Genomic DNA, 12,225 nt, shown 5'->3' with positions numbered 1-12,225 from the left:
GCAGTCTGGATTGGGTATAAGTTCTCCAAGATGCAACACAATCGGGCCATCCCAAAGATCCATAATGCAAATTTGTAGATTATGTACATGTTAAGGTTTACACATCTTCGTAAGTTTTACGCACTCTCCCCTGTGCAAATTTTATATACGAATATTTCTGAGTGTTGTGATAGAACCTTAAATGCATGAGTCTCCACCAAAATGTGAAAATTTCCGCCTTTGAGCTAAACAAAGAGCCTGGATCATGTAGTGTCATGAAACACAAGCTTATGGTTGAGCATCAGACAGTGACATCTCGACAGGAAGAAGTAAAATCATGCACCTTGCAGCTGATCCGGCCGTGACTACAGACTGCAGCTTGTATGTATTAGTAGATTCCCCTTCACAAAAATACAAGGATCCATGCACCGGAAACTAGAAAATGAAGAATATGCAAGATACCAAGAAAACGAAGTTCTGCCTGTCCGCTTGTATTGAACATACAAGTTCATAGATCATAAGGGGCATCCCCCTATTCATAGTTTTGAGGACTATAATCTAAATCACCGACCTATTACTTTCAATTTTCTGCAGCGAAAAAGCTTTGACCTCAGAGAAGCTGACCCACCAACTACCTACAACTCACAGAAGGCCTGTGTCAAAATGATTTGATTAAATTCTACTCATCATGCAGCTATATGAAACAATATATGTGATCAAAGAGCGAAGAACTTCATGGGTGAGATTAGTCCAATAAAATATTGAAATCCCAAGTTATGCCCATCCTAATGAACGAGTGGAATCATCTGTTCTTTTAGACCAAAATTTTCTCAAATGAGCAAAAACATCAACGAATAAAAGGATTGAGACACATATTCCAGCATAAACACCTAACAGTGAGCTTTTATTCCTTCGACGTTATGACGAGCAGTCCTAAGGCTCCAATGAGAAGGTACTGCAAAAAGAAATTGAGAGTACATGTCAGAGATGAATAAGATTCATTTGTACTATCGTGCAGAGGGAACCATCTGTGGAAAAGCCGGTCCACTCTTTTCTCTTCTTAAAGGGAAGTGTAAAAATGATCCTAAGTCAAGCAATTCAGAGACCAACCACTTGGGCATCTGATGAACAGATGCTTTCTCTGTTATACCTAATGCTATGAGCATAAAATCTTAATAGAGGTGGACATTTCCCTGTTTCTAAAGAACCTGAAGCATAGTTGCTCCATCCAAATTTATGACAATTAGTTGCAGCATTTCATAAACATGTGATTCCTTGCACTCATCACACTGACAAGGAAATTAAGTCATTAAAGTAGTGATAGTTAGCAAACCTTGATAATGGGCTTTTCAGTCATAATGATTGTAACCCAGCCAACATATGGTAAAAACCTGTAATAGTCAGCAAAAGACTCCAGTTACAAAGTTGAAAAATTGTACAGGCAACAAAACACCAGAACCATATTTGCAAGGCTCCAAGCAGGTGATCGTATGCATCATTTACCAAAGCACATAGTTTAAGGCAAAATGTCTTACCCAACAGCTCTACCCATAATGTGATGCTGCTGAAGCCAGAGCTGGCCATGGGCATATAAAAGCCTATCATCTCCAAAATTATTATCCCCTGATATGCAAATTATTAACATAAGGTCAACAATATATTTACTGGAGATCATTTGCCCGAGAGCACTGTCAATGTAATTCCCTTAAGTCTCAAACCAAGAAACGTGCAAACCTTTTGTTAGTACATCCACTTCACCAGTGTCACTCCGCTCATGAACCTGAAATCAAGTGCATGTGACATTCAACATATAGCATATACTTGCCGGAGGCACTTTGTAAAGACATTACTAGAATGACATAGTTATAGTAGATTCATAGGCTCTATCAGGATCAAGAACCAATAAGAAAGTAACTAAGATCACACCAATTCCATTGAGGCTATTAAATATGCACCACAGATCAGCTTCACCACTTTAACTCACCCAAAGTAAGACCAAATCTAGTTGACTAGGATAAAAAAAATGAAAAAAAGAAGCTCAGAATGGAGATTCACCTTGATTACCCGATGAACAATTGGAATTTCTCTCCCCTGCATCAACATGATGACGAGAGGCTTGCATAAGAATTAAGAACAAATTCAAGTAAAGTGACCAACGGCCACAGAAACTTATAGATGCACGTATACCAAATGTTGCTAAAAAGAAAAGTATGTGATCATAAATTTGTCATATCATAGTCACAGTGTCGTTCTCAGCAACGTAATTACTATCTATGTGTATTGGCCCGTATCAGCTTTCCATAGGCATTTTATCAGCCCCTCATGCCACACCACGCAGGGGCCCATATGAACTCTTCAGATATCAGCCCTTCTTGTCACATCCATGATATTACTAGGATGATCAATGAGAAATGAACTAAGAAAGAGAGTTTGTCAAGCCTAGTGTCAAGATCAGTAAGCCAGAATGAAACGTACGTCAATATTGAAGACAACAATCTCTCCAGCTCGAATAGGATCCTTGCTCATACGCAGGAATAGTATATCACCCTACAAGACATCACATTATTAGCTAAGAACATAAAGGAGATAAAAAAATTATTTAACTAAAAAACCTTGTGATCACAATTAAAGGGAAAAACCAAACAAAAGAAAAGAATATACGCAAGAAAGTAGCATTTGATGCCAGCAAGCAAGAATTCTGACAATAACATCGAAAAGAATGGAGACGCTCTTCTACCATCTGCTTTTTAAATAAACTATCTTTAGTATTTGCTTGCGTCCGTTAAATAGATACCAACATTTAGGATATTAAGGGTATTAAACGTCAAACATGTTCAATAGATGCACTCATCGGCATAAAACTTATGGAGGTATGACTCGCACAAAGAACTGCATTTCCTGCTGCTGAGTCACAAAAAGAATGTCACATTCCACTAACAACCTAAATCTTGCAATATATCAGCATTCGAAACATCTTAAGCCTTTTGAACCTAACTACCATAGAATCCACCCAATAGATCATATGAATATCAAGTCTCAGCTACAACCATACACTGGTTGAAAATGCATTTCATTTCTTTAATAGATTAGTAGAAGACATATAAAACAGTGCGCAGGGTACCATAAAAGTCACTAACTCTGATCTAAAACAGGAACAATCAGCAAAAAACAGACGGCGATTTTCAGCATACCCTCTTGAACCCAGGTTCCATACTTCCGGAAAGAACCACGACAACGGGCGATTCGCTCCCGGTGACGCACATCAACCCCTTCCATATTATTAGAGCAGATGTAACGATCATCCCTAACCAACACGGATTGAAGAGATAAAGAGAAAAGGCAAAACGGGGATCAGGTAGACGGAGCTATGAATCACGGATGCAATGGAAATAATGACATGAAAGGGAGGCACATGAGGAAGAGCGTGTGCTTATACCGAGGCTGATTGCCTGAGAAACCACCTGCCGAATCTGCAGCGACCGAATCGAGTCCAACGTTTCTCCTATGAAACCCATCGAGCCCTCTGCACCCCTGTAGTAACTATGAACCAATTAGAGAAAGAGAGAGAGAGAGGTGAAGCAAAAATTCAGAAGACCGCCCATCCAAAGGTCGATTCGTCACTGATGGAGGGATATTCAGGCAATTCAATGCCTGAATTTCCATTCGGAGGAAGCAGGCAACATATGAGAGGTGTCGCGGGAAAGAGGTCACCCGTCGGCGCCAAAAGAGACGAAAAGCAAAATAGTGGAAGCTGAAGGACAGTGCATTTACCGCTTTCCACAAAAAAGGAGATCTACGTCGATCTTTTGCCCGGAAAATTCGAGTCCCGAGTACAGGCGAACGACGGAAACGGAGGGGAAGGGAACTTCTGGTCTAAGGAATGTCGTCAGATCGGTCGTCGAGACCGAATCGCCTCTGAAGCTTGATTCGGTAAATCGGCCTAACTCAGAAAATGGGATTGCCCGAATATCACATAAAAACAAAAAGCGAGGTGTCCGTTTTAGGGCTCATTTTTACCTGTGGCTCCATCAAAGTAATCTCCCTTAAAACAAAAAGCGAGGTGTCCGTTTTATGAAAAATGCAAACCCTCAATTGAAGAATTATAAAAAAAAGTAATCAAATTTTTTGAAATTATAAGAAAAACGGTAGGCCAAAATCAAAGTTCCCAACAAGATTTCCTTCTACAGAAGGGGAAATGTGAGGTCGAAATAATAATGATATTCACAATACAGGAAATTTGTATCGAGTGCATAAATCAAATATTGTAGTTTTCACAAAATTTTGGAAGTAAAAAGGCTTTAACTTGTAAAAAATCAAATACTGTAGTTTTCACAAAAATATGTCAGCCTGGGGATTTTTTTTTTACCACTCTTTAAAATTGCTTAGAATATCTCCAAAAACTTTGTCCAAAGTACATCTATATAAGCATTTGATAAGAAATTATATAATTTTGCCATATTTTTTGAAACAAAAACACAGGGTTATTTGAATATATATTCTACTAACATGTATTTCAAAAACAAAATGTTATTATTCTTATCAAACACCGTCCAGTGATGCAAACTCGTCGGACATTAGACAATTAAATACATTAGAATCAAGCATAGTTAAAAGGCAAATGCCTCATACCGTATCCAACAAATCTAAGCCATGTACATCACTCATGCAAATCCAACTTATCTAGTTGACTGATAGACATCAGGTCATTAGAACTTGAATTTGCTTGAAAGTTTCAAAGAAAAAGGTAATATAAACAACTTTTAGGTGAAGTATGTGACTAATTTTTCATTAGAACCCAACCATTCATGTATGTATTCAACGTGGATGGGCAATTAGGATCATAACAGTTGAGAACAATTGAGAGCCCAAGAGCTTTATTATTTTCCTGACCCATCTACTTTTGTTCAGTGGTTCAAACTAGGCCAGGTAAAGCCTCTGAAGCCTGGATTCAAGTATTCAAACCAATATGATGCCATTAATTGTTTTCAACTGTTTTTATGTTAGGAAAGCCTCTCATGCCTGGATTTGGATCTCTTGTTATGGTTTTATTATAGAAAAGCATCTCGTCTACAATAAACCAACCACAAGAACTGATGCTGCTTTTTTTTTTTTTTGTCAGAACTGTTGAAGCAAGTTTTAGCATTAAAAAATTTATTGAGGAAATCAAAGCCGGTTTATTTAGGTAAGGCCAACATTGACTATCACTTGTGAAGCTACGTTTGGGCTGGGTGTAGCCCACTGCCCACATTCTATTGTGACAAACTGGACCCAGTTCCAGCCAAGTGCACAGACACACCAGAGCCGGGTCAATGACTGCAGGCACCCAGCCCACTAGGCCAGTGAGACCAGTGGGTGCCCCAAGGCCAAAATTTTATGGACCCACCACTGCAGACCGTGCTTTGTAGGCAAATCAAATGTCGATGGTTATACCAATTAGAAGCCTATTAAATGGGGCTGTAGATGGAAGTTCTAGGTCTAATCTCCAAAAGAAAAGAAGAAAAAAATGCACATTAACTATTTGCCACTGGATACAAGTATCTCTCAAATTATTGAGATCTAATGACAGGACCTTTCACGTTCACCGTCTGCTGTTCATGGAAGACAAAGATCAAAAAGAACTGGCATTGCTGCTTCATTATCACATAGTTTTTGCATAAATAATGCGTTTGAGCAAGAATGCACAAAAAGCTCCAAGTCATTCTGGGGGAGTGCTGAAAAATGGCTGAGTGTAAGTTCTTGCAGGGCCCACCATGTTCTTTTGTCTTCCGTTCAATGTGCCTATAGTCGTTTGATAAGAAAGACATTGTGTTCCGAAGCGCCTTTTTCAACTCTAAAAGATAATGAGGTGATGGTGAATAGGTAACCAAAGAAAACAACATCAAGGTGATGCACATCCTGCCATCTGCTGAAGTTCAACTAGCAATCAAGTTACTGGCTTAGTAACTCTTTCACATAAACATCCATCTCAATTCCCCAGCTCTTACTAGCACAATCCTTGCCTCCAGATCAATAGCCCATTTTAGTCACACCAAAACCATGCTAGAAACATGGTTTTAGCAGAGAAAGAAGTGTATTTTCAACTAATTCTGATGCTAAAACCAGGTCGGCAATATGGTTTAGCATCATCAAAGCTGGCTGTAACTGGTTTTCAACCAACCACCCAACCTATCGACAGGATCATAATTGGTAAACAACATGAAGTCATTTCCCAGTTTGCTGGAGTGCTTGGGCCTAAATCCGCATGGGTACATGTTCAGCAGCTCCTCTGCTCTCTCTCTCTGTACTTCACCTGCAAATGATCATGTTTTCAAATCAGCCACAAACCAAAAACAGGAACTAAAATTTTTTTCCCAAGAGACATTGTTTGACTATAAACAAAGAAACAAAATAAGCTGTAAGAGTAAATATTAGCATGCTCCATCTTCATTATCAGGTGCTATAGATGAAAAATGCACAAGAAATATTAATAATCTTCGTGAACTTGCATATGGTTGCAAGAATTTTGTCCAAGTCTCGGACCTTAGCAATCCACGTGCAAATAAAGGATACAGCATGTGCTTTCTTGTATACACTAAACGTTTAAGGTGTGTTTAACTGTCAACACTGGGTTCATGAAAAATCTAGGTTTGACAAAGTAACGTTTTCAAAAGAGATTGAATGACCTGGCCCCCAGGCTTTTCAGATAAGACATCATTTTGATCTTGTCACCTAAAAATAGAAACCAAGTCTCAGAAATTGATTACAAAACCATCTTGTCACAAAACTTGGTTTTCGTAAAACTAGCAAATGTGTCAAATAAACGCAACCATGGACTTTCCCAAAAATTTTCCCAAGGTCTCTCTCTCTCTGTCTTTGTCGAATTCCTGCTAAGAACCATACGGCAGCAGTCAAAATTGTTCTCACTGCTTTCTGAGTGGGACATGGTAAAGAATAGTCCAGCTGCTACGAGTTCAAAACTAGGCCAAATTTTTCTTCGTACACCGTCATTTCCTCTACCTCGTCATGCAATAGGAAGGAAATTAGTTCATGCTACACAAAAAGTTAGGATACATCTACGATTTATGCAGAGTTGCACAAGTTATACGCTTGTGTTTTTAATATTTTCTAATAGGTTATGGACTTATGGTGTATATATCTTGCAATTATGAGATGCTTTTATATTTCAATGACGAGATTGGAGACATTTTCTGCTGTCAAAGCAACATAGATTTCTTTAACAATAGATTATTTTGAAATAATTTACACCCAGCAGTTTAAATTATTTTTTTGAACCATTTGGTTTCTTGTTAACCAAAGAGGTAATCTGTGAAACAGATCGATGGTGCGCAATTTCTAAGGTATTTAGGAATTTGTTGTATTCTAATGCATTCACTATATTTGTTGTATTCTAATGCATTCGCTATATTTGAATGATGAAGAGATCAAGAGATACTTTTTTCTTTTTTTATGTGTTTGGCGTGTATGATGCTTGTCCTTAGGGATGGATGGCTTCTCTAGTATCTGGTATTTACCTGTAAGCAAAAGAGCATAAGAGCCGACTGGTTCTGCCAGAAAATTCAGTGTCTGTGCAACTTTCTCCAAGCATTCTTTACTCTGTTAACATAGAAGGAATAAAAATAAATCAGTAAATCATTACGAAATATGAAAACGGTATTCATAAAACATGAAAAATCAAGGGCCTGCTTGCCACATTATAGCATGCTCATGAACAAACAAAATCTTAAAATGCAAAGAGTAGGTATTAGATGCCTAGGAACACTAGTAGAACAGCAAAAGTTTCTGAAGTAGTTTTTGACAGGATTTTCAATTAGAACGAAGAAAGTGAAAAGGCCAATAAAGATACATGGAATTGCCACAAGCTTCTATTTTTTAATAATTTAATTAATATTTAATTAGAAAATGAATGTCTGGAACCAACAGATTGGTCATTGCACTCAATTGTATTTTCATAAACTTTCACTACAGCACAGATAATTCACATATATCTTTTATCTCAACTGTTCAGTGTAAATTGAAGATGAAAAAAAAAGTGGTTGGCGGGGACTCAAGGTGCCTTACGAGATAAGGAGGATCTGCAACAATTATTGAGAAGGCATGTTTTAGTGCCACTGGCAAATCTTCTGGCTGATTGTAGTCATAAAATGTGAAGTCACTTCCATACTGTTCAAATCGTTTGTCATACTCAAGCAGCTGGACCCTGACACTTGGATCCATTTTCTGAAATTTGGATAATAACCATTAGAGATGAAAAAATATGGAGAAAATAACAACAGACCTTTTCCAACTAAATGATGAAAAATGAAAAACAAAAACATGCTGGAAAACATCATTCATCAAGAAAAAGAAAACAATTTGAAAGGAAACACATTTATCAACAAAAGGTAACCTTAGATAGAAGGGAATACCATCAAGTCACCATCTAGTAACTAATATATTGAAAATTGTCAAGGACAATTACATACTCTGGAAACTGCAGCTACAGATAGGGTAGATGAACAAGGTAGGCATACCATCTTGCAATGAGTTAGGTCAGCATTGACAAGCTACAACCCAAGTTGGGCTTGTTGCCCCTCCTATGGTCCAAAACTTGAATATATAATTTGAAATATAAAAATAAGCATATGAAACATCAAAGGACTACTCTCTTTCCATCCTTAATGCGATCACAGCTGCATCACATTCTCAATAGGGTTAACATTCTTTGGGCTCAGGAAGCCCTTACAGACCATGAATTGGGTTTCTTGCTATACAGATACCCAGCCACTGGGCCAAGTTAAACCTGCTGATTTGGCTTAAACAAGATCACAGTAACCAAGTGCAGGAGTCTTGACTCTTCAGCGAAGCCCCAGTGCGATCACAGCTGCATCACACTCTCAAATTAGGCCCCTTGAATAGCCATTGGGCTTAGCGAGCCCTTGCAGGCCTTGAACTTGATTGCTTGATGTCCACCATATATTGTGAATACAAACGACAGAGTGGTCTACATGCAGCACCATGATATCAAAAAAGGAAGCAGGAAGCAGAATCCATCTTCAAAAATATCTCAATATTGCAAAACTAAAGCTAAAACAGTGTTTCAGTTATCTGTATCACTGATTCTGAAAGTTAGCAATACTGGGGAAGATCAATACCCCCCAAAGGTTTGATAAAAAACAAAACCCTGATCTGAATGGTTCAAATCTTTAAGTACTTAAAACCTACAACAACAAAAATAGTGAACAGCAGAATGCTATCAAATTTAAGATAAAGGCATTAGGACATGGTAGAACTGCTACATGCACGATTTTTCTTTTAGAAGATAAATGGTTGGCTAAGTAACAGATGTACGAAAAGATCAACAGAACAAGAAACAAGAACAGTGATCTGATGTTGCATTGGCCAAAAAATGTAATTGCATTAATTTTACGATCAGGATTACAATGCTAGGGACGACATATCCGAAACTTTTTTGCATGACGGAGCAACAGGCACCATAAAAAGATGCACATGTCTCGCAGCAAAATTGTCTAATAAACTGTACTGTTAACTATAAGAGGGAGACGTGGAAGTATAAGAATCTGAAACGATTAAGAGCATACATATTTATACCATGTGTAGTGTTAGGTTCCAAAAAGCTCTATGTTTGAACCGATATAACTGTAACACCTCATACAACATGAATACAGCATCCACTATACTACCTACACGTTTATTAAAAGCAAATAGAAAATGGCTCTTCTTACTAGCCCAATAAATTATTACTGGCTTCGAATCTTGCAAAAAGAAAACGTAATCCACAAACAAGAATTAAGAGCTCAATTATGCGAATACAGCAACTTTGCCATAGCCATGATCCTTCTTTCTTTGTCCTTAAATATAGCAGTAATGCTAGTCTAACTCAAGAACCTATATTGACTTCACACGGGAACTGTTTCGGCGTACTTTCTAAACCAGATTTCAGACAGATTCTAAAACACAAAGCCTGTAAAATAGCACCAACATCAACCAGATTAATTCGGGCTTCAAAAGCGCCCGTGATTTCACAGCACAGCGGTACCAAACAAGACAGTAGGCACAAACTACGATCTAAGAGAAACCCAATATCAAGGAATTGAGAATGAAGCATGAAAGGTGGAAAACAGAAGGATAAGAACCTTGAGGTACGCGTAGAGGGTGGGACAGGCGATGCAAGCAATAGGCGAGAGAGCCTCCTTGCTCAAGCGGATGAGTTCTTCGGCCACGGTCTCAGCGGTTTCCTTCTCGTACCAGAACTGGCTCAGTCTCCAATCCTCGGATAGCAGGGAGGGTTCAGCAAGACTGTCGTCGTCTTCTCCTTTAAAGGAGGAAACATGATGATGACTTGTCATTTTCCTCTGTTGCTCACCTTGTTCAGCTAGGAACTCCTTGAGTGCTTCGAGTGTGTGGAGGCTCAATGAGGGCCGATCATCGTCCTCCTCCTCGCACCCCATTCTCCCGTTTCCCGCCTTCGCCATAGCTCTCTGGTCGTTTCTCTCTCTCTCCCCCCGCTTCCCGCTACCGCAGACGCGGAAAACTTGACGTTTAGGGCGAAAATACCTTAAAAACACTTGAAAAGGACTATCATTTTAGACGTATTTACAGGTAACGACCTGATATTTCATAAATTAAAACAACCACTCACATATATAAATAAAAAATAAATTATAGATAGGGGCACCCAACTGGTTCGAGCTTGACTCGAACTTGCTGGTCAAAACTCTACTCGATTTCAAATATATGTTTGAAATATTAAATGAGCTAAGTTTGAGTTGTAATAACTCGACTAGTTTAAACTGAGTTGAGTTGTAATAATTCAACATCATGAATGTTGAATTATAATGAGAGAATAATTAAGTAAGTAGCAACTAAACAAGCTAAATTAATTAAAATAAATGAGACATCCTTAACAAAAATTAACATAAAACATGATTTTAATGTCGATATTGGAAACAATGGGTAGTGGGAGCAATATTGAGTATCATCACCCTTTATTGACATCTTACGATTGGTTGGAAAACCTAATGGCTCTTGTCCACTTTCATAGTGGAGACCCCATTGTTTCCAAATCTCTTTTTGTAGAGAGAGAGAGAGAGAGAGATTATAATGCAACATAAGTTTCATGAATAACATATTTATAAAGAAAATAATTGAATTTACTTTCTTTTACACCTCCATTCAACCACAACACCTTTTTTTGAATGCATTTCATTGATGAAAAATAAACTGCCATGACAAAATATCTATTGTCATCATACAAGCATCAAACAACATAAATAACTGTAAAGACACCCACAAACATAACCAATATAACATATTTAATTGTATGTAGTAGCAAAATTAAAACTAACATGAATAATCCGTAATCAATTTAATACGAGAAAATAAAACAAGACACAAAAATCAATATTAACGTAATATTTTTTTTAAACAATGACAAAGAAAAAAATATGTATGGACCAGTAACATTCTTTAACGGTATTAGTTTGTCATATATAACATAACCATGGGCAGGAATTTGGCATATTATTATTCTAAGTAAATATTCTCTCTCTCCACCTATATATATGTATGTACATATACACTACAATAGTGACGATTTACATTCAAATAACATGAGTCATATATTGAGTTTCAATTATCACTTGCAAACTTCACAAGAGAAAAATGTCATTGTAATGTTTACCAAACCAATAATCATTAACTCAATTGAATAAATCGAGTTAATGCCTTGTTCGCATATACTTTTAAAAGTCAAGTCACAAGAACAAAACTTTATTTTTCATAATATCCGTCACATACTTTCAAATACATGTTTGTGTTGTATAATTCCCATACAACAAGCAAATGCTTTAAAAACCTTTGATGGTATGAACGAAAAAACATAATGACATGCAAGTGTCATTATGATTTAAATGAGAAAGATACAACCCAAAAAGACACCATAGGGAAAGATACAACCCAAAAAGATAAAGATGTACAAGCAAGCTTTAATTTGTTTACATTTTGAAACTTACAATGCCTTTCTATTTAATGCTACAGAGTAAAATGTTTTGTGAATGATTTGAGGTTATTAACTTAAGCTAATAGTTCTAATATTATACTATGGTTGTAAGCATGTGTACTTTATTAATTAATCCCTAAAATTATTGTCAAATAAAGTTACATATTGACTTTTGAGTAATATGACATAGATATCCTAAAAGAAAAAACGGAAAAGATACCACTGTTAGAATATAAAATGTCATGCAA

The 12,225-nt window shown here is 37.2% G+C and overlaps 2 protein-coding genes across 9 annotated transcripts; both read right to left on the bottom strand.

Annotated features, from left to right (window-relative positions):
- Positions 1-415: 415 nt before the first annotated feature.
- Positions 416-3,940, bottom strand: LOC116267610 (uncharacterized). 8 transcript variants are annotated; one of them, XM_031649474.2, is made up of 10 exons: positions 3,751-3,938; positions 3,416-3,510; positions 3,171-3,283; positions 2,455-2,526; positions 2,035-2,070; positions 1,714-1,759; positions 1,515-1,602; positions 1,313-1,370; positions 870-934; positions 416-632 (listed from the first exon to the last, which is right to left on the bottom strand). In XM_031649474.2, the coding sequence occupies exons 2-9, from the start codon at positions 3,492-3,494 to the stop codon at positions 884-886; spliced, it is 543 nt and encodes a 180-aa protein (XP_031505334.1). In that variant the 5' UTR covers positions 3,495-3,510; positions 3,751-3,938; the 3' UTR covers positions 416-632; positions 870-883. The 8 variants fall into 8 exon arrangements, with proteins under 8 accessions (XP_031505334.1, XP_031505315.1, XP_031505341.1 ...); XM_031649455.2 differs by having other exon boundaries at positions 416-614; XM_031649481.2 differs by having other exon boundaries at positions 416-610.
- A 1,515-nt stretch (positions 3,941-5,455) lies between these two features.
- On the bottom strand, positions 5,456-10,505 carry LOC116267603 (uncharacterized). The gene is made up of 4 exons (XM_031649442.2): positions 10,113-10,505; positions 8,038-8,196; positions 7,491-7,572; positions 5,456-6,268 (listed from the first exon to the last, which is right to left on the bottom strand). Exons 1-4 carry the CDS (start codon positions 10,449-10,451, stop codon positions 6,105-6,107), a joined length of 744 nt encoding a protein of 247 aa, XP_031505302.1. The 5' UTR covers positions 10,452-10,505; the 3' UTR covers positions 5,456-6,104.
- Between the last annotated feature and the right edge of the window lie 1,720 nt (positions 10,506-12,225).

The sequence above is a fragment of the Nymphaea colorata genome, chromosome 1 (assembly GCF_008831285.2).
Source record: "Nymphaea colorata isolate Beijing-Zhang1983 chromosome 1, ASM883128v2, whole genome shotgun sequence".
Classification (NCBI taxonomy): Eukaryota; Viridiplantae; Streptophyta; class Magnoliopsida; order Nymphaeales; family Nymphaeaceae; genus Nymphaea; species Nymphaea colorata.
Note: the sequence above shows the minus strand (reverse complement) of the source record. Positions and strands in the feature narration are given on the sequence as shown.